This window comes from Camponotus vicinus, unplaced genomic scaffold (assembly GCF_025532165.1).
Source record: "Camponotus vicinus isolate PSW18456_S1 unplaced genomic scaffold, iyCamVici1.0 SCAF_12, whole genome shotgun sequence".
Taxonomy (NCBI): Eukaryota; Metazoa; Arthropoda; class Insecta; order Hymenoptera; family Formicidae; genus Camponotus; species Camponotus vicinus.
In genome coordinates, this window is record NW_028141948.1 from 16,286,989 (window position 1) to 16,310,224 (window position 23,236).

General features: G+C 36.4%; 3 protein-coding genes and 1 long non-coding RNA gene across 6 annotated transcripts in view; 3 read left to right on the forward strand and 1 right to left on the reverse strand.

The window, feature by feature from the left end:
- On the forward strand, positions 1-7,128 carry LOC145963432 (tRNA-specific adenosine-34 deaminase regulatory subunit ADAT3). Its single transcript, XM_083085367.1, has 2 exons — positions 1-278; positions 2,999-7,128. Exon 2 carries the CDS (start codon positions 3,003-3,005, stop codon positions 4,269-4,271), a length of 1,269 nt encoding a protein of 422 aa, XP_082941493.1. The 5' UTR covers positions 1-278; positions 2,999-3,002; the 3' UTR covers positions 4,272-7,128.
- On the reverse strand, positions 880-13,317 carry LOC145963434 (uncharacterized). Its single transcript, XR_014436165.1, has 4 exons — positions 13,214-13,317; positions 5,789-5,838; positions 3,876-4,211; positions 880-3,795 (listed from the first exon to the last, which is right to left on the reverse strand). It is a non-coding gene; the product is annotated as an uncharacterized LOC145963434 (long non-coding RNA).
- LOC145963170 (uncharacterized) lies at positions 6,758-10,439 on the forward strand. The gene is made up of 3 exons (XM_083084858.1): positions 6,758-6,763; positions 9,155-9,410; positions 10,228-10,439. The coding sequence occupies exons 1-3, from the start codon at positions 6,758-6,760 to the stop codon at positions 10,437-10,439; spliced, it is 474 nt and encodes a 157-aa protein (XP_082940984.1).
- The window catches only part of Gem (transcription factor CP2 like gemini), a 19,401-nt gene continuing 7,196 nt past the window's right edge, over positions 11,032-23,236 (forward strand). The window contains exons 1-9 of one of the 3 annotated variants that reach the window (XM_083085363.1): positions 11,032-11,172; positions 11,466-11,694; positions 14,219-14,363; positions 16,982-17,062; positions 18,544-18,750; positions 19,102-19,246; positions 19,829-20,065; positions 20,289-20,537; positions 20,676-20,752. In XM_083085363.1, the coding sequence (XP_082941489.1) occupies positions 11,032-11,172; positions 11,466-11,694; positions 14,219-14,363; positions 16,982-17,062; positions 18,544-18,750; positions 19,102-19,246; positions 19,829-20,065; positions 20,289-20,537; positions 20,676-20,752 (1,511 nt within the window). Of the gene's footprint in view, positions 11,173-11,465; positions 11,695-13,465; positions 13,742-14,218; positions 14,364-16,981; positions 17,063-18,543; positions 18,751-19,101; positions 19,247-19,828; positions 20,066-20,288; positions 20,538-20,675; positions 20,753-23,236 lie in introns of those variants that run through there. The other 2 variants (XM_083085365.1, XM_083085366.1) reach the window with 2 other exon arrangements.

Below are 23,236 nucleotides of genomic sequence, written 5' to 3' on the forward strand. Positions count from 1 at the left end.
GGCAGAAGGCGCCGCCATCGTGGACCTCGCTGATAAACAGCTCAGGCTACATACCACAAAGAGACGCGAGCCGCCGACGACGCAAACAGATTACTCCGGTGCGCATTTCTCACGTGCATTCCGCGCATTACGTTACTGCTGTCAACGAGAAGCCGACGCGCTCGAAGAATTCAATTTCCGGTACATCTCGTAACGAGCGCTCGACAATCGGGGCCGAGGAAAAATAGGAAGAAAATAGAACGGATTTCGTGTCGCAGCCGCGGCAGCAGCAACAGCAGGTAAGAATTTCATGAATAAAGTGCATGCGCGCGCATGGCGAACACGTGGCGTCGCGACGGCATGTCACGGACGGGACGGACGGACGTTTCTCATCGTTCCACGGCATCGTCGACTTTGACAGCCAGCTAACAATGAGACCAAGTTACGAGCGACACGTCGCGACTCAAGGTCGCGGAGGACATGTTGTAACGCTCGATCCCTCGAAGTCGCTGCGCGCGATTTCCCGCTCGCGTTCGAACCAGCTTCGACTGATCGACGATTTCACGCGGGAAAGGGACAAAAATATGAGAGATCATCGGAACGACGCGTAAACGATGATGCGTCCGATGACGCGACCGAGACATCGAGTATGCTTTCCTCGTCGTCCGCTTGTGTTACTCGCTCTCCGTGTTATATAAGAAGCACGCTCCGTGAATGTGCAATCGGGCGCCATCTTGGCCGACGTGATGCGCGGTGAGACAAATTTGAACGTGCTGTATCTGCAAAAATTTTGCGAATCGACGCGACGCCGTTTCAATTCGAATATTATGAGAAAAAAAGTGTGGAAAATAATCTAACGTTTTAATAATCTAATAATCTCTTTTTTAACTTAAACAAATACTCGTACCCGTTAATTTTGTTTAATTCATTTTACTGTAATTGTGGAGAAATTATGAAACTTTTGTGTCGATTATCGCGTTTTAATTATCACGGAAAAAAAAACAATAATCGTTTCCGCATGCCTCTTTCGTGTGTGCGTCAGCATTTTATTTTGTAAAATGACTTAAACATACTAATCGTTATGACAAATTAATTGAACATACATTATATGACGGTGAGAAAACACGCCGTATAATCGAGAAATGCTTGTAGACATTGAATAGATTAGATTATAAACCGGCGACGAGACGATTGTATGTGTTGCGCGCGCTGTGTCGTGTAGATCGTAAAGACTTATTAAAACAGATTCCAGTATTCTTCATATGAAAAAACAAGAAACATTTTAAAAATACGCGTTGTTGATAAACATCACATTCTTCTCTTGCATTGATGAATATAAACATTGCGACATTCCTTTTTATCCCTTCACATAATATACAAATATTGATTTATCAAACAACAGTTTAATTCAATTAAAATTTTAACAAGGGTAAAATGCGCATCCTAACACGTTTAACGACACTAAAATACGTTTCTTTCCGTGCAACTTTTTGCCGGATTTCAGCGGTGGAAAATTTTACAATTTCCTAACTTGTATACATACATATATCATTATGATCGTGATATCAGCTATCAGACGGCTAATATATCGCGCAAAGTAGGTCTTTCAGCAACGTACATACTATTTACGCGTATGTATTTTTCCTGGAAAAGTGAGATTTTGCGTAAGAATTTGTCACATATTATTTATGATCGCGCGACACGACGCATTCAACCGGCTTTCAACTGCAATCTGTAAACTGCACACGGGAATAGGGAGTTATTATACGATCGAAAGACATTTACGTAATAATTTCTCTATGGTATGTCATAATAAGCTTATTAATTTAAATGATTTATTTCTGTTGATAGTAATTTCTAATTTTCTAATATCGAGATTCACTATACAAACGCTGCAGGTTCTCGATATTTACTCAGAAATATTTGCATCTCTTGTAATTGTATTTATCATATTTCGTACATTTTTATAGAATATATATTTGCTAGAATTAATCGAGATGTGTATTCTTGTCAGGATTAAAAAAATGTTATTGACGAAAATGTTCCACGTATCAATAAATAACAATAAATAATAATGTTATCTTCGCTGAGATTAGACATTAACGAAATTCGATGCTTGTATTTTTTCTTTGCGCATCGAAATGAAAGGAAGCTTTGGTTCGAACTTCGAACTTCTTAACGTGTTGTCCTCGCGTATGAACGACGATATCATACAATTGCGCCTAACTCCGACAATCGATCCGACCGTGGCCCAAGTTGACAGCAATTTAAAATCGCTTTTACTCCTCGTAGAAGATGCGTCTCGGAGTATGGTTTCGATTACGATTAAGATTTATCTGACGAGAGGGTCATCTTCCCTTTTTCTTTGCCAAAATCTTACCAACATTTACGACCGTGACACGAGAAAGTGTCCTTAAAACGCTCTCGCAATCGTTCGACGTTTCGAAGCATTTTAATGCCCATCATCGACCTTGTTCTTGTCATGATTTGAAATCTGTTTCTTTCCATTAGAAATACTATTAGAGAATTTTATAGCTGTGTAGCAATTCTAATTGTTATGAATTGTAGATGCTCAAGAGATGTTTGTGTCTACTCTGCCATTATCCTACTCAGACAGGAAATCCATTATACTTGAATATAAAATATGACTTTAAAATAAAATGACTATACATTGATAATCTCACATAAAGTTATACTCGCGTGAAATAAATTTTATTTTATAATATAATCGATTTTATTTTGCCAAAATGTAATAATAATCCAAATGTAAAAATAATAATAATAATATAAAGACTAATCCACATGATTTATAGATAAAAGAAGCAGTGCGACATTAAATTAGAAATTATTTGTTAAGCTTGAATAATGAACTTACAAACAATTATACAAAAAGAATATTGGGAGAAAATTTCTTCAAAATAAATATTAATTAAATAATGATAAGTGAAATAAAATAATGTATCGCAAACATTATCATTGAGGAATCTTCTAAGGATAAGTGAAGACAGCGTCTTTTCAGGAAGATGGCATCGTTGAAGAGTGTCAAGACGAGCAAAATGGAAACCACGACTAGAAGCTGGACAGCGAAACCGATTCTAGGCTCGGATTTCACGGAAGTGCTTCCTTTGCATGAGGTCTACGTGGGTATCTTGAAGCAACGGAAGGACACATCCGCCGCAATCCAGAGTATATCCACCGTCTTACCAGGATTCGCTCATCTGAAGCGCTGTTCGAACGGCAAGTTGCTTTTAGCCCCGCTCCACTCGGGCGAATTATCGCGAGCGAACAGCGAAGAGGACATTACTCTCAGTGAAGATGAGCTCAAGAACCAGCTCAAGGAACGAGGATTCGATCTCGCTCTATTCGAGGACAAGTTCCAGGTGACGAAGGTGCCTGCCAAGGCACCGAGAACGAAATTGCAAGCCGGCGAGGCCTCGAAGATCTGGCCGGTGAATTTCCATCCCGACCAGACTATCGAGAGGCTGATTGACGGCTCAATCTTCGACGACGATTGCCTGCACGCGATCGAACGGATCATGTCGCTGGTAATAGAGGCCGCTAGGCTGGAGGCGGTCGGCGACGTGCATTGCACCGGCGCCGCGGCGGTCGTCGATCCCGAAGACGGGAGAATCCTGGCGATATCCGCCGCGAGGGTCGATCAGCATCCCATGTGGCATGCCGCCATGCTGGCGGTGGATCTCGTTGCCAGACTTCACGGTGGCGGTGCGTGGCGTTTGAACGACGAGGATCTCACGAAGAGGCGAATGGACGACGAAGGAACACTCGGCGACAAGAAGGTAGACTCGGACATCGAGACTGAAAGAGAAAATTTGAATTTTAAAGATCGCTTAAGAAAGATCAAGAGAAAGTACGAGGAAGAAACGCCACTTTGTTACCCGACATCTCTATCCTCGCTCACGTTCCCGGTGCAAATGCCACTCGAAACGCAAGTCGGACGAAAGGGAAGGAGGAACGACGGTGACAGAGTCGAGGATCCGCAGCAAGAAGAATACGGAAGAAACGTAGAGAAGTGCGGGCCGTATCTCTGCACGGGTTATTGGGTGTTCCTGCTGATGGAACCGTGTCCCATGTGCGCCATGGCTTTGCTGCATTCCAGAGTCGCGATGATCTTCTACGGTGCGGTCAATCAGAACCTCGGCGTCTTGGGTTCAAGAGCGGTTCTGCATACGGTACCGGGTCTGAATCATCGATACCGAGTCTGGAGCGGAATCCTGGAACGAGAATGCCGGCAAATGGTGGAAGAAATCAATGCTCGCAAAAGTCTTAAATGACAGATGACGACTTAGATGTGAATCTATTGTGGAAGATAATAATGTACTAAGTGTAGTCGCACGGACAATTGGTCACGGCAGTGTCTCCGGAAATAACTGAAAGATACTGATGCCGCAAGGCCGGACAAAAACGAAAACAAATAGAAGCGAACCATGCGACCATATTCCTTGTTCCTGTTGACGATTTGTCGCGCGAATTACGTTATCAATGCATTTAAATGACATTATAATGACTTTTATTATACGTTATCCCTTGCGTAACACATTATGCGTATATATTCATAGTCATAAAAAAATTAATTCATTTCAATCAGAGTAAACGCAATTGTGTCACCTATCGATACATTTGACTGATTCAATATACTCTGTCAATATATTCCCATAATTATTCCGACAAGATAGTTGTGTTTATTATTTAGTCATCTCTTGATGTTTCTGATCAAATATTTCCTAGACAAACAGATTATCTCAGAGATTCATCTGCAGCGGATTATCTATTCGATTCATCGGTCGCGCGGTTGCGGTTTAGATACCCATGCACGTTGCAACCGGTTTTATAATTTCAATCGAAAGCAGGACGACGCAAAAGACTTAACACGTGGTACGGACGTGCATTCGACCATAACGATTCAAGACGTATACGTGACCTTGACGTCTTAACGTTGCGCGTATGCGTCCGCATCTGCTGCCGCTTCTTGATGTGCACGGCGAATTAACACTTGTGTTTGCTAGCATACAATGTGACGTGCCATCATTCCCCGAAGATTGTTAAAATCATTTCTATATATTTCTTTGTTTCTCTTTCTTGCAATAGCGGAGAGTGTATTATCTTGCCGTGCAAAAACGGACGCTCTGTTTTCAAAGTGAGCTCGAGCCCTATAATCGAGATTTTCTTATTTTATTTTATTCTGTATCGGTAAAGCTCTCTAAAGAAAGTTTATAATGCGAAAGAAAATATTTGATATTATAATTTTAAATCCAATCAATTAATTGAGCTAATTTAGGCTAAAATATCAGCACACTGGTTCGCGTAAGGATTGTCCTTTCGTAGAAAATTTAATTTTATTTTCCGCAAAAAATTTGCACATTGCAAAATGAATCCGAAAATGTTACATGTCGTACTCATTATTCGATAAAGCACAATTGATTCCACGTGTATCATAAATCATTAATATGATTTTTATACAATTTAATTCACACTTCGCATGGTGATCGCGTCCTTTAATTTAGTGGCAAATAATCGTGTTCTTTTGCGACAATAATATATAATCTGATTTACCGATTATTTTTTTCTTGTCTCACGGATTTTTTAGGCACGCTCGTTGCAATTATTTCTCATCGAAATGCTGGTATCCAGCAGAAGATCGACGACGATATTATCAAAACGCTTGACACATATAATATCTATCGTATTACAAGAGATATTTAGTCTAATACTTTAATATAAAATGTATACACTTTATGTTGAGATAAAATTCGGCGATTATCTTACGAATATTGCGTGATTTAATACGTACCGATAATATGGTTTAATGACACCTGAGCACACGGCATTTGTGAAAGGTCTCTGAAAAAAGTGACAATAATTAATTAAGAAAGCATTTGTTTGACGTTATTACGTCAGCGCATTACGACAGAATGCATTGTAGGCGCATTCTTGCAAATAGATAGTATTACGCGTTTTCAAATTATCGACGCGTTCGTAGAAATAGTTCGTATAGATTATGCTAATTTTATATATTCGCTGTTTGCATAAATCAACATGAATACTAGTTAATTCTCAGCACCTAAAGTTTTATCAATCAAATTTATATCTATTGATACACTTTTATGTAAAAACGCAAATCAATTTTTAAACCTATTTAATAAAAATAGTAAATAATTTTCTTTCTACTACGGTAGTAATAAAAAAGTACAATGATAAATATACTACGATAATGATAAAATATTACAATGATAAATTATATTAAATATTCCACCAGGGAATAACAGGTTGTAGCTGTTTTTGCTGGGTATAATTTCATGCTAATTTTTCACTTTCTTGTAATTTTTAAAGTTACACACAACTCAAATCTATCAACATAAATAAATTATTTCCAGGGATTTTTGCATGTTAATAACTGAGCTTCGCATATGTAACCTTGTTTATTACAACTATGAAATCATGGTTTTCCTCGTGACAAGTCCAGGCGAACGAAACGATAATCGAGATCATTGATTTCGAAGAAGTCCGTAAGTAAGTGTAAAATGCAAAGCTCAAAGAAATGCTGCAGTGACTCAATTTATAACAATGCTCAAATATGACATCAATTTGGGAAATAAAAATACATTATTGTATTTTTATTATATAAAGTTATAGAAATAAGAAAAATATTTATGACAATATTTTGTGAAAAATACGTGAGAACGATATAATTCGCGTGATGAAGGAATTCATCATTTCCCATAAAAACACTCATGAGATCAAGGTTTTTTTTTTTGTCAATATGGAAGTACATTCGCGTTCTAGGAATCACTCGATTCGCTACGAAGCGAATAGCGAGTACGCAACAGTGACCCTGCGGATTGACATCGATCAGCGACACTACAGTTGATCCATCCTGCAGAAGAGTTGCTCGATTGTTCATGAAAAGAGACGAGGATAGAGTGAGATAGGTGGAAAAATCGCGAACCGTAAATTGCGAGACGAGGAAGACGATAATTCGTTGATCCAATAGTTGATGAAGAAGATTCACTCGTTGAAACGATAAACCATAATTTTACAACGAAAACTTCAAACAATGAAGTCTTGGATTATGACACAAATATATTTATAGTTTAATGTACACAAAACTTAATAAATAATACTTTTATGCAATCTTTATTATTTTCAATAGTGTCATTGAACATCGCTGTCGTTTTTATTTGTTTCAGACTTTCTTTCAAGGTGCAGAAAAGAATTTGCTAATCTAAAAAACTCTCGAATCAAAAAAAATCAAGAGAGAATGCGCGCAGCAAACAACGCTTAATTTCTTCGATAAACAGGTCGCGTTCAAACAGAAGCTCTAATTGAGAAATAACGTCCTCGAAAGGAATTTTTGAAAGGTCGGCACGTGGCTTCGGTGACGACGATAGACACATCGGCACCGCATTGCTGACGTTTATTAAAACACGGTACAAAAGAAACGAAATCCTCTTTCTTACATACGAGCGCGTGGAAGGAGGAGCTCTCGAGGTCACGGCGCGCGAAAAGCCATACGATATCAAAGATAATAAAGTTTCGAAACTAATTAATCCGCGCGACAAACAGACTCATCGCTCTCGCGGTGGTGTCGGGAAGACGCAGGCAGTCATCATCGTCGGTTGTCAGCCGCGAACTACGTCAATTTGCAAATTATTGCAGCTGACGTTGCACCGCGTCGTTTAATAGTTTCGTTCTAAAGTAGATTCTGATCTCCATAGGTGGCTAGACGACTTATTTACATCCTCCGCAGCGAGACACGCGATTCGTACAATACACATCAGTCGTAGTAACGTTAAGACAAGTGCATCTTTGATTATCAACGTGACGTCGTAACTGATAACCATCACAAATAAGATACTTGAATTTGCTCCTCTCAAATTTGCAAGGTCTTCGACCAGAAGATAAGAGATTAGAGACAGAGAATATCTTTGTGAGATAAATTGGGAGGCTATTACAACTAGCGCAAAAGTGCAGTTAATAAAGTCAGACATTTAATTGTTTCGTGATTCAACGAGAAGGATCTTTAGTACATTAAAATCCTCAGGTGACGATTACGGATTCTCGCAAAACAACGATACAAAGCTCGAGGATAAAAGAATCGCGTTGATCAGCACTGAGTGGTTTCAATTGAGTGTCGACCCTAGAGAACGGAGCCCATTGGTCAAGCTGTTAATTTCTTGATGCACGATTGGATTGGATCACCCGCCGACATTACAACATTCACGTCTGAACCATCAAGTAATCCGCCGACTACTGTCTTGTCAACCAGACTTTCTTCTCTTCCTGAAAAAATTCTTACTTCTCGCTAAGATCACTGACGAAAGCTTCAAAATACGAAGAATTAATTGCCAATAGATTTTTAGTGAATACTCATCAGAGAATAATCGATCGATTTATTCGGAAAACGTATCTGGAAAAGAAATATTTGATGAAACTGAAGCAGTCAAATCAACAAATTATCTTCACAACAGTGCAAAGTTACAACGAAATTAACATACATTAACGTAAGAAGATTACAGTGCTTTCCCGTTATCAGTATCACTTTGAGGATTGCGCAAGAAATATTTTGATAACATCCAACACTCTCGACGACTGAATGGCTCATTTTTATTGGCTGTTGCTTTTCGAAAGACTCTAGTGTCTTTTCGTATAGTAACGGCGGAGGCGCGATTCAAAAGAGAGAAAGAGAAGAACGCAGGTATCGTGAAAAGGATTAAATACTCTTTTGCCCCGCCAATAGAGCCTTCGCCTTGCAAAAGGAACCAAATTTCTTTTCGCCGCTCTAAAGATTTTGTAAAACGTAGCGGACGAATTCGAGACTCCATTGACGTCATCCGAGAGGCCTCGTTTACCTCTTCTTGGATCAGGTTCTTTTTTTAGACGGCACCATGGAGCGAAGGATTCTGAAAATGTGGTGATAACGGTCAGGCGAAGGCCTTTGCTACCCAAGACACTATCCAGTGTGTGAGCCATAGTCGTTAGAAAGAGATATACGTGACGCCGAATCGAACCAGGCATTTCGGAGACCCTGCTAATTGGAATCTTTCGAGCAACATCTCTCCTTCGGAAGATTTATTATTCTCATCTGCAAGTCTCCGTTTTGCAGTGAATAAAACTTTGGAATTAATTGCAGTCTAGTAGTCTTGCAGTCATTAACTAGGCTTCAAGATTGGAAAAAGTGCAAATTTCGAAATACAAAGTTTCGACAATTTCTTTCCTTCTTCCACAATTGCATCTTAAAGATAATCGAGACATCATTTGTATCCCGAGGAGTGTTTCTGAACCTGTGGAATTAACATTCTTTTTTTCCATCCTTCGCAACGACGAAGACGATACCTTTCTCGAACTTATCTTTCTCAGTTCTTATGTGAGGAGACACCAGGGAGAAAGCATCGATCGCCAAAACGTGGAAGAAGGTTAGTATAATATAATATAAATATTTATATATAATATATAGAGTTCTTGGAAGAGAGTTCGCGAAATTCACAATCAACGCGATAAAAATTATAGATTATTAATATCGACTGGTTAATAAATTTAAGTTATTTAAGTAATTTACATTAACTTTTAAGAACGCGAAATGAATAATAAAGCAAAATTGTACAAAAATATTTGATTATTACGGAGACTTATACTTTCGTTTTGGTTATAATCATCAATGATTCAATTGATGTCAATATGTAAGATATTATTTAGAATTAAAATATTCTTGGAAACATTTACACATACAGTTTTTTGTGAAATTGAAAACATCAAGCGATATTAAGCATAGAATATAAAAATTATGTCCAACAAGAGTAAACATCTAATGACTAATGCATAGATTATAATATGCAATAAATTAAATGCACGAGATAGTGATTTTAAGAAATAAATTTTACACGTCTGTTTAGATATTTGCAGTCTTTTATATAAAATTTTTTTAATGATTGACAGTATTTTTTATTATTATATTTAATTTTTGTTAGATGATTAAATATATTTTTAATATAATTGCATATATTTATTATAATAATTGTACATGTTTTAATGTACCTTACAATTTTCATATAATTAAATTTGATTCGTATATAGCAGTCGATGCATTAAATAATCGCTATTAAAATTTCATCAGAACGCAATACGAGAATCGCTATCTGAGCGTACCACTTGAAACGCGAAAAAGAGGCAAAGTAATCAGAGCATCGATTGACTATCACTTTTATCTCGAAATTGAGTATTTGATATTCGCAGGAGGCAGTTCTCCGCCGGAACGGCAGCAGGACACAACTAAGGACAAGATGCGTTGCAGCCAAGGTGTGGCGATGATATTCGAGGACGCGTTCGTCGTCTTTTCGCGTTTTTTGTCACTAAGATCGCGAGGTTGCGCACTCTTGGAAACGCACCGGCAGCGCGAGACCACCGGCATCAAGAAATTGTACAACAGCTTCTTCGTCATGTTCTAAGAGAGGGTGATCTAAGCCCTGAGCACCACCGCCGGTCGGCGGATGCATCGTGTTTTTCCAAGCTAGATCGAAGATCTAGGCCGAGGGGGGTGCTGGCAAGGTGGACGATCTACAACGAAGGGCGAATCGCGGTGGAATGAGTACTTCTCGCGGCCAGAGAAACGATCTGATCCCGGGACGAAGACCGTCGATCTGAGATCTGAGATCGGCGTGGACTCGTTTCGCCTCTTATGGACTCGTCGCCGAGAAACACACATAATCATGAAATTTTTTTTTCGCATATAAAGCGTATAAAGTAGTAAGCTCTAGTGTAAGTTAAGAAGTGACGTTCCTTCATTTATCGAGAGAGAAATTTTTTGGCGCTAGAGAATTGATTCTCGCCGACGGAGTCTCTTTGAGGGCGTTCGAAGATACTCTTCGTAGGTCTGAGATCTAAGATTAATGTAGATATTCGTCTCGCCCGGGAATCTCATCGCAAGCGAGCCCTTTATTAGTGCCGCAGTAACATAAGCTATAATAGGTAATACCTCGATTCGCCAATCGGCGAATCTAACTATAATCACACGTGTGCTCTGAGAACAAGAGCTGTTGAATGGAGCTGCAACTCATGATGGACGGTGGTGCGGAAACTCTGAACGGAGCGATGTGGTTCGCCAACGCATCGTCTCCGTCGTACGACCAACTGTCGCCGGTTCGTCCAAACAGGTGCGACGTCGTAGCCGTCTCTCAACAGGTGCGTGGATCGTCATTGTAGACAAATATGATCAATTATATTACAATAAATTAGAAATTTTTTCTTTTCATATATATATACCATATGTATTTGAAATTATATCTCAAACATTTATTTTGTTTTACGTATTTTTTCAATTTTATATCAAAATTCTTTTATTTTTTTAATCTTTTTAATTATTTTCCAGAAAAATAAAATTTCAGTTTCTGTAAAAATTAAATTTTTTTCTATCAGCTTTAAATTTACTTTGCATGATTTCGAAAATATAATTGTGAACCAATGATGTATTACAGACTATAATGGGGTATCATAGTCCGCAAAATTCTCTATGGCAAGACAAACATAATTCGCCGAAAAATTCACCGACTGGCAATGATCAGATACATTTGAATGATGGTTCGCCGCAACAACTCTCGTCTGCCGGATCATCTCCGAATTGTGAACAGAACAATCTGAAACGTTGTTCCACGGAACCCTTGCAACGTATTGTGGAACTCGAGAAGAAACATATCAGAAGAGATGGTTGGTATTTCTCACGTTACTAAACTGAGAAAAAATCTGGTTGCATTAATTAGAAATCTGGTAGATTCAACCAGTATGTCTGTTGGAAAATGGACGAATCAGAATTCCTTTAGGAATTATCAGATGAGTATGATTAATTTCTTCCTGTTAAATTTACCAAATTTTCTGGGTAATAATACTAAATTTACAAAAAAATGGCATCACTGTGTCCATGTTTAGTTAATATAATAAAAAGTTTTATAGATCCAACTAGAAAATGCTAACCAAGTCCTTGTAGTAAATTCTATTAAACATTATAAAAAAGTTATAAAAAATCGAGTCTTATCGTGATAACTAGAAATTCTGCTTGGTTTAACCAAAATGCCTTCTATCAGATACGTCTTGTTAGTACAATCAAACGATTTTTCTCAGTATACTTTCTCAAATAATTATGTAGTAAAAAAATAGGTCATGCAGTCTAATTCACGTGTGATTAATTATTTCATCTTAAATTAGTAATTCTTATCGATACGATGTAAATTTGAGGCAACTGTGCACATTTGCCGATGTAATGTTTCCGCACATATATAGTTTGTTTCCATTATATGAAATAAAAACTGCTCGTGGGAACTAACGGGGCTTGATAATTATAACATGTCAACAAGAAGAAATAAATAAGAGAGCTTAAAAAATGCAGTCTCTTGTTTTTAAAAAGTGAAAGTGTCTCACAAAAAAAGCAAATCTACAAAAGATTGTTTTACGTAAATCGATCACTATGATAAATCACTGATCACAAATCCGATTATTATAAATTTTTTCAGTCGATAACGAATTAATTCAATGAGATTCATATAATTTCATACAATTTTTTTAGATTAGAAAATTTTTTTAAAATCTTATATCTGTTTTACATGTATTAAAATTAAATAAATTTATTATAAAAATTTTTCAAATTAATATAATGATAGAAAAAACATAAAACTATATTTTTTTTAATATTCAACAAAAATATTAGATTTGGAGATGTTAGATTTAATCTTAAATCTCACTTCCCAAAAAATATTTTCCATTGGAATATACTGTAAAAATATGTTGCTTGTAAATGTGCAATGGCGCAAAATCATCATTATTGTGTAGCTATTAACGTAGATATATCTTTTTAAAGGTCGTGACCAAACGACCCCTTGCACACTGTCGTAGCCACGAGTAGTTTCATTTTATTGTCTAATGCGTTATAAATTTTATCTCTCATTATAAAAAAATGTGTATATCATCTATTTCCAGTCAGTTTCAATTTTTTTAAGGGATTAAATTATTTTTAAGATAAATCCATTACCTGGCACAAATCATGAATATAATTATCATAATAATAATTCATCTATATACAGTTCATGCGATAGCTGTTTTCAAATATTTGTGACTTATAATAATTTTATTAGCGCAAAATTTTGATTATTTAGGAAAATTCCCATTTTACGAATATGGGACGCTGTAAACTGTCTAAAACAATATTCGCAAAGTTTAATATCATTGTACTTGCCTTGATTAACGCTCAAGATTCAACGATGGTGCGACGTGCAATTTCGAGTGACGTCGCTCTGAAGATCTCCTCAAGACTGATCGGCAAACTTCTACGCTCTATCTTCTTACATCCGACGCCTTTTTACCCACGTGGCTGATAACTCGAATACGCACACACACATGCACATATATGTATATACATATAATATACACGTAATGTATCACGCAGATGAGCTTACTCTAAAAAAAAGGGAGAAAGAGAGAGAGAAGCCTGATACCAGTTCGTCATACTCGCGATACTTCGTGAAGGAGCATGCACAAAGAGTTTTCGGTGGTGTAATCCTGCACGAGTGTGATCCTCACGACGGCTGAAATAGGATGAAGTGGTGTGATGTCGATAGATCCAGGGTGTCGCTGTTGCAAAGTCGACGTTATCCCCTTGTCTCTACCAAGAATCGGCGTCGTCACATCGCTCAAGAAACGAAAGATATAAGACCGATCACGATGCATCATCAGCTTCATGTCGGTTACAACGGTATTCAAGGCGGTACGATGTCTCGCGAAAAGAGTCTCACGTTATTTACGCTGATAGCCACGTATAGTTGCTTGAAAAAAAGCGATACGATGAGGAAAAAATAGATCATTAATCCTCTGTACGCTTTGAGACGACACACGATTTAAAACTTCTTTCTTATCTATCGATTTAAAACTTTCTTTCTAAAATAAGAAAATAATTAAATAAATTGTGTATATTTTATTTTGCTAATTGTATATATTTTATTCTTTTGCGCAAATTTTTTTTCTTAAATATAAGCCGATATTTTATACATAAAAATGCCTATTGATATTATAATACTTATACAAGTCACAAAGGGAAATAAGAAGTAACAATTGTAATACATGTAATATCTAAAATTTCTCCATAACAATTTATTATTTTTCATGTGACACTAAAATAAAGGAAACAAGAAATTTGAAAACATCTTAAAAAAAAATAAACTTATTGCGTTCACTCGATTTTCAGGATCTATCGGAAGCAATAGTTCTGGTCAAGGTTGGTCTACGCAAGTGGAGGAACTCGCGGAGCATTTCGCCGCTGATTTCGATGGATCTTTATCCGCTCTCGCAGCGTCTGATCTCGCAACAGCCGTCGCTTATACTAATGTGAGGTAAGATGTTTAAAATTTCCGGAGAAATACATGTCATCGATTTCTATATCAAAATGATCAAAATTGCAATCTTGCACGAGAAAAAAGTCACAATTATTCAAAGAATGCATCATAGATAAATGTAAAAGAAAAATTGTAGAAATCTATAGCAAGATGCTAGGTGACCTGTCTTATGGTGCCTCGGCGGCATAATCAACATAATTCTCCGCCGATAGCGCGCGTTTGTTGAGCTCGTGGTCGGTAGCGTAGGCTTCTGCCGCGAGCGAGATTAAAATGTATGCGGAACAGCAACGTGAGTCGATTTAGAAATCCGGTTAAAACTGGCCACAGTTGTTGGCATTACGTCGCACCGGCGACACGCACGAGAAAATCAAACCGGTCTACCCCGACCACGAGTATCGCTGTGTACGCACGTGCGCAAGTATACGCGAAGCACTTTAACGTGAACGAAAAAGGAGTGCACTCGGTGGATTTCGTAAATTTCTCGTACTTTCCCATTTTCTTCTAAATAATTTTGATAAATATTATTTATAATTTTTGCAAATATTTCAGTAAATATTTATAATATATATATATATATATATATATATATATATATATATATATATATAAAAATATATATTAAATAAGAAATAATTTTTAGATGAATATACACACGTACACACACAAATCCAACGTATAAATTATAAGTTAACTTTTGATTAAATAATTATATTTATTTATTTTTACTTTAAAATAGCAAAATTGCGATTATAATCAATGTCGTATTTATACGAACAATTTTAGAACGATTAGACACGCGATCAAAATGGGCATGCACGCGTATACCTTATCACAGTAATATATATGCGTAAATTCATATTACGAAGAATGTCGAAAGTCCATCTGCTTACGTGTTCTTTTTAAAGCAGATAAATAAGAAAATTAAAATTAAAATTTTCTAACACGAGATAAAGTCGCCTTTAACACGATGCAAATAATCGACAACTTATTAATATTTTGCATCAATAATTATGCAGCTTATGCAGTTAAATATCTTTTATGCGATAAACAAAATTTCGCGATCCATCACATCGATTACAATTCTTGATCAGATAACCGATTCGTCGAGTCGCGTGCATCAGCTGATCGTATCTATAATATATGACAAAAGTTTATGACACGATGTGTGAAAAAAGAGAGGCGTGTACATCCGTCTATGAATGAAGATGCACATTCCGCGTGGTTCGATCCGGTAAGAAACCAGCACCAGGTGACGCATCAATTCATATGTGTACACAAAACCGGTTTATTCTGGGCGACACGTCGGTTTTTCCTAAGAATTTTAACCGCAATTACCTACAATCGTCGCAAAATTCGTCGTATTGTTAGTTAAGTTGTCAGTAACAGTATCAGTCGTCTTATTATCCGGAACTAGGCGTTAAATATCATACGAATCGATATACGAATGGAATTGTTGGAAATAATACTCAAAGGTTCAAAGGAAATATAATATGTAATTATTTAACTAGTTCTCTCTCTTTCTCTCTCTCTCTCTCTCTCAAATTATAATTGGAAATTTTTAATGCATATCATTTTTAGTATCATTTCAACAGAGAATCATAAAGATAGCGATAAACTCTTGTACATACATCACTATATCATATATTTAGGAAGTGAAGAAATATCAGTGATTTCTATAAATTTGGATGTATATATATATTTTATCTTCCCTCGATTTGTAAACAAAGTGATCTTTTAATCATAGATAAAGGAATGCACCAATATGTGAAATCTGGGTAAGTAATGCATTTACAGAAATTCCATTATTTTTAATTTATTTTTTTTCTTTGGTTAAATAAAAAACAAAATTTAATTCGTTCGCACGATAAGAAAAATTAATTTTATTCGCATAGTAAGAAAAATTAATAAGCAAAGAATTGATCAAAAGTACTTGCGTTACGAACTTTTGCGAGATTTATGCGATCAGCTACCCCAGTCACGTGAATATCAGTGAATTGTAAATAAATTTTGATGGTTGTAAATAAATTTTGATTCTTGACATCACATTATCGCATTTTTTTCACACCGATTAAATTCGTTGCATATCAAACTAGTTCATTCCGGTTGCTGCTGACCTTATTGACTCACGGCCGTGTAGTGGTTCTCAAATTATTTTTTCCATATCTCCTTATCCCGATTTTATTCGACATATTGCGACTTAAGCCGATATTAATTGCTAATCTTTATATTATTACCAAAAGATAAATAAAAACTAATAAATAATATGTTTTCATTTTATATGCTATTTTTTTAACAAAATAATCATACGCAAAAGAATCATATATTATAAATTTAACAAATTTTAAAAGAAAAGAAAAAATAAATAAAATCTCTTTAAATTTTTTGAAATTTTTTTAAGATATTTGAAATTCTAAATAATCATGAAAAATACCATTTTCAAGATTATTTTCAAATTTTACTTATGAACGACTTACGATCGTTATAATTTGTACAATAGATGTATAAAATTATTCCCGACGAATAATTTTTAAACAACGGCAAATAACTCATACCTACGATGTCGAATAAGATTAGAGGAAAATTAATATAATCGAAAATTTATTATCTTCTTTCAGCGATGCCTTCCTCAATCTACCATCGCTAACGGTCTTTAAGCAGGAGGCGCCATCGCCTGAAAATCAACAAAATAATACCAAGTAAGTCAGAAATTTAGATTATTAAAATCATTCTTTTCGAGCTTGATTGATACTGTGCAGAAATTAATTATAATTATTCAAAATTTGTGAATGTCCAATATTGTCGCAATTCAATATAATTATTACAATTCTTTTTTACTTGTTTATTAATTTCCTAATTTCACGCATTTTTGCATCTTGCGCACACCGCTTGTTTTGTAATGATTGATGCGAATAGCGTCCGCGAATGCGATTATTTTGATGACAATAACTCAGCGATATTGCTAGAATAATGTAGACTACAATATGAAGATAATGATGTTTATATCTCTCGGGGTGACTCAGGGGTGACGGGGATAAAAAGTATTCCGAACGGAATTTGCCAACGGCTCCCCTGCAAAGACATTGCTACAAAGATAAAGCTGTATGGTTGCGCCCCCGTTTATCGAGAGAATAAGTCGCTTTCGCGCACTTGGGTAAAACTTCTTACTCTATTACGAGTATTTATCACGCGGCGCGCGTTACTCCGTAAAGTAGCAACCGATCAGCCGTGCGTGATATGTCAATCGAAAATGTGAATCAAGAATTGATAGCCAGTTCCATGTGTGCGACATCTCCCTCCCAGGATCAACTGGGATTCACTATAAAGCATAGAAAAAATGAAACGGCGGAATAATGTGATACAGTTCCAAGTGAAAGGAAGAAAAAAAAATTAGTTCTACGTGTGTATCAATTTTTAAACTTTAGATTTTGATCATCGCGGAATAGTATCCAGATGAAATCAATGGATTTTTCACACATTAAGTTTGTACAAAATATTTTTTCTCTTTTCTAAAAAAAAAAAAGGAAACTATTTTTCATAAAGAGTTATTCTGTTTGATGATTCATGTGGGATATTATTGTCCAAATTAAAATCACTATCTAACCGAAAGATCGATTCGAATAAACGAAAAAGCGGGGAGACTCGTAGAATCAGCGTTGCATAAATCGCGTGCAATTTATCGATGTAGAACGATGAAATCGAAAAGTCGGTCCAGTGATCTCGTTATTCTTCAGGTATAAGTAAATTAAAAAATATATCTGGAGGCTCTCTGGAAAAGTACAATTGAAAATAACTGATTATAGATGAACTCATAGACACGCGTCGTGGTGATTCTTCATTTATCGCGCTCCTGCGAGTGCAACGTTGAGATCGTGGCAAAGCGATTTACGTAACATGCGCGGGATATGTAAGTGATGAGTGATAAGTGAAAACTGCTCGCGTAGACTCCTATTTGGGATTCGAACGAAAATTTCATCTGAATACGAGCGAGAATATCAGAATGAGAACGCCCGCGGATTTGAATGTCTCACCGTCACTTTTCTTTAACTTGTAGTGAGTGGTTTTAGTATTGACCATGGAACATTCCATATTCCTTTCTAGTGTAGGGGACGATCGGTCTCGTACGATATCAATATAGTTTTGATTCAAAATATTTACATACTTTATGATTTTATTACAGTTTAAATCACGTGTCGCAAAGAACGATTACTACAGCGCCGCCCAACAATGGAAACGTCGGTTCCGTCGAGGCTGACAGCAACAACAATGGCCAAACCGCCAGTCTTCATCAACTCTTATACTCTTCCAATGAGGAGTATCCGCCAACTTCAACTACCAATCACGTTTCTTCTTCCCAGCAGGGAAACGAATTGAATGAGGATTGCCGGTGGGCTTTTAAACGTTAATTTATTAAACAATCCACAATATATATCAAAACTCTAACTCATCAATAATATTATATAAGTAATTATGTATAATTTTTACTATATATGTAGCTTCTAATACTCGAGAGGTAGCTAGCAGGCTTTTGAGGCTTCCACTTAAATTCAGTCTAAGAAAAAATCTGTTATATTATTTTAATATAAAATATTTTATTAATAAAATATTTTATATATAAAATATTTTATTAATTTCTTCTTATTTCACATACAATACAACAAGAGAAAATATACCACTGTTCGATTTTTATTTAATGAATTATATTGAAATGGAGTTGTATATCGCAGTTTTCCTTCAGTTTTCAGTACGTCTTAGCAGCCGCTACCAGCATCGCCACTAAAGTTAATGAAGAAACACTGACGTATCTGAACCAAGGACAATCGTATGAGATCAAACTGAAAAAATTGGGCGATTTGTCTGCTTATCGCGGGAAGATTTTGAAGGTATTTGGTCACGTATTTAAAATACGGAACGCTCATTCGGACGCTTCTAATGTTTGGGTAGCGGCATCTTAAAAAACGCTTTGGTACTCCCCCACCCACGAGGTAAACGAGCGAGCTCATGCTGGTGTCGATCCGGTGAATTTCACTGATCCCTTTCAACCGAAAAAAGATGACGAAATAATATTCATACATGTCAATTGGTGATCGAATTATAAAATTAGTCATTAAAAATATATTAATTTAGAATAATTATATAACATTTTTTTGGAAGCTATTATATAACTTTTTACAAGCATTGATATAATTACCGCTTAACTCTCGTTGACACCGAAACGCTGATAAATCATACAACATAGTAACCACATGAATCCAATTACGACTAGTTAATGCTTGACTCTGCTGGTAATTATGCAAATAAAAAAATTTCTAACTCTTTCCTGGGAGAATGGAGCAAAAAACTGACCCGCGCAATTACGGTAATTAAAATGTAGTATAATCTGACACGATCGGCATGAGATCACGGCGTATCCTCGACGTTCGAAAGATGTGAGTCGCCCAAACGGTGCTACAACGTCTCTGTAGGGACATCCGACCTTTCTGTTCCAGTCAACGATACGGATCTGCTTCCACGAGCGTCGACTGCAATATACAGAACGGGAACAGATGCTGGCCTGGCAACGCGCTAGACCGGGGGAAAGATTGCTAGAAGTTGACGTTCCTCTTAGCTACGGGATGGTGGACGTCTGTCAACCGTCACCGTCCAACAACAGCGTAGAATTTATGTGGGATCCCACGAAAGAAGTTGGCGTTTATATTAAAGTACGCTGATCTAATTAGACATGTTTTAATCTTAATAATTCGCATCAACACACGTGATTGATTTTTCTTGTTTTACAGCAATTATATGTATCTTATATAATTGAATGAAAAAAATTATAAAGAAATCCATGAAATTCTAAATTTAATTCAATAAATTTATTTCATGAATTTGTCTCCAGAATGTATCATCGATGATAATTTAATGAAGATTATTCGCGCATAGGTTAATTGTATAAGCACTGAATTTACACCGAAGAAGCACGGTGGCGAAAAAGGCGTTCCCTTTCGGATTCAAGTGGAGACCAGGTTGCCAGAGGGACCGCGTCTACATGCCGCCTCGTGCCAGGTGAAGGTCTTCAAATTGAAAGGAGCGGATCGCAAACACAAGCAGGATCGAGACAAGATATTGAGACGTCCTCTTCACGAACAGGACAAATATCAGCCCAGCTACGACTGCACCGTCCTCTCCGATGTAAGTTTTATCGAAGAACGTGTTTTTCAGGACAAATAGAAAAATACCGAAACGCTATAGAAATATATCTTAGAACTCTCTCTCTTTCTTTCTGTTTTTTTTTATAGAAAGATTTTAACTTTATCTTTTTTATTACAGATCCCTCTGGAGTCTTTATCGTCCTCTAGCTTGCCGACGCAAAACGGTGGAAGTCCATACGCCTCCACAGATGCAATGTAAGTCGATTATTACAGTCATTCTTTTGCTAATATTTTTTTTAATCGTCGTTGCATTCCGAAGATAAAAGATAAAAAGATCGACAACGCCACATGTCACATGGTATGAAAAATTGTGACACTCGGAAAAAAACCGCATACGTAAAAGTAGTTTTAAATTTTAAATGATACGCTGCCTATAAATTACTTAATATTATGATTGAACAGACATGCAATATTAAAATAACATCTTGCACAATAATATCTGTTTCCATCGTATTACGTTCGATTTTAACAAATCTATTGATTGATGCAAATTAATTTTACTTTATTTGGATATAAACGCAATAATCGTGCTCCATCTTTTTAAAAGTAAATATTTTTAATGAATGAATAAAAGATTTACAGTTTGACGTGTAACAGATGTAAATGCTGAATGCATAAAATACATGATAAAATACACAATATTCGTGGAATGTCTAGAGTTAAATATGGGCATCGTTGAAAAGGTATAGTAATTAGTAAATCGTACTGCTGTTATAATTAGTTTTTTTAGTTCGTCAACACAATATTACATTTTTTACGTCAACAGCTTTTACGTCACTCTTTAATTCTTTTGTTTTTTACATTATTATTTCCACAACCCCTGTATTGGGTTTGCAAAATATCGATGCCTATTTTTAGCTTTCTATTTTTTCCTCCATTATTGCTAATATCAGGAACTTACAATTGAGAGATATAATACGATAACGTATTAACCCGAGATTTTCCGTATAAGATAAAGACAGTATTGCTTCATAAAAATATTTAACGCATAATAAAACGGTATTTGTAGAGAGGAAAGATTAATCACCGCGAAATTCGTGCGTCATAAAACTTACAAAATTCACAATCGTTTACCCAATAATTAAGAATGTTTATAAAAGATTGCTGTATCGCCAGTTTCATTGCTATGGTTTAATACTTCGCTTCTGTACGTGACGCGGAACCAAACAAATAATAATTAGACAAAATTTAAACATTAGAGAAAATTTAATCTTGTTCGTAATAATTTATAATACTGGATACAGGGAGTTCTAGACGCCTATTTAATATGTATGAATCCATTCGTTTTTGTCAACAACTTGTGGTCACTCGACTGACAGATTCCTCCGAAAATAACGACGTGCAAAACAAATTGTAACTGACCGCATGATTACAAAATTAAACGCGGGCAATTGACTTTTTTCGTTTTTACTCCGGTGATAACTCATTTCACGATGTCGCCAATAGTTCAATCCATATAGCTTTTTTAATTTTTATCTCGATTTCGATTTTCGATTCGCGCCATAATAAGCAGTCGTGCAAGTCCTTGCGTCATGGTGTTCGACGAATACCTGTTGCAGGGTATAAATAGCAAAACATTTCCGACATACTTGATTCGTCGGTATCTCCTGATGAATGTTTTTGCCTTTGCGAACTATTTATATGCACGCTTGTTGTAACCGAGCGATCTACCAAGCAATCGCCGCGACCTTGGATTATTGCGACGCACTTGGATGTAAATGCAGGTCCCGTGAAAGCTGCTTGAATCAAAGAGAAGTCGATTCTTCTTCTACTTATTATCTTCGAGATGAATAAAAATAAATTTGTATTGCGAATTTGTATTATTTTTTTATTTGTCTGGTAATGTTTGAAAAATGTCAAATGAAAAAATATTAATTACAATAAATAAGGAGAGTGAATAATTGTCGATCGAGAGAAATATATCTACCCCTCTGATTGTTCTTCTTATTCCGATTCTTTATCTCGTTACAAGAATAAAAAAACGAAAATTGAATAAAAATTGAAAGAGCAAAAACATATTGAAAAGATATGATAGCGAAGTTTCTTTTTGTTTCCTGCGTTTTTACTCGTAATTATAAAAAATGAAGATCTACAATAATAAACTCATCTGTTTTTTTATCATTATTTATTATCTTCCGTTTCATTAAAGCAAGAAATATCTAAAGAAATATCTAAAAAAGAAACTCTAAAAGAGGGAAAAGGGAAAAGAAGGACATCATGTATTCTTAGTACAGGTGTACTAGAAATTGCGATGTTGTCAGACACTCTGCATGATACTGGTGGGGGTTCATTCTAGTGAAGGATGATGGAAGTGGTAGTTAGACTTCGGTAAGAGTTTACTCGTTGGTGGTGGCAAAGGAGAAGCGAGGGGTGCGGAGGTAGATGCTGGGCATCGCCGCCGACAAACTGGCTCGAACTGGCGCGAGCCGGCGTCCCCGATGATCAACCTCTCGATGGAGGGGAAGTTGGGTGAACTAACATGAAGTGAGAAGGAGGAAGAAAATATTAGAGAGAGAGAGAGACATGGTGAAAGAGCGGCATGGTACATGCGAATAAATTCAGAACGTCGTACATTGCGTGTAGCCGCGTTGCTCCCGTCTCGATTCATTATCTCGGTGAATCTATTGGGACACACCCACGTCCCAAGACATGCAAGATAAGTGTGTCGTCGCATTGTTG

Coding starts and splice junctions, on each gene's coding strand:
- LOC145963432 (XM_083085367.1), top strand. CDS start 3,003: ATGGCATCGTTGAAGAGTGTCAAGACGAGCAAAATGGAAACCACGACT.
- LOC145963170 (XM_083084858.1), top strand. Junction 9,411..10,227: donor TCGCCAAAACGTGGAAGAAG/GTTAGTATAATA, acceptor TGATATTCGCAG/GAGGCAGTTCTCCGCCGGAA.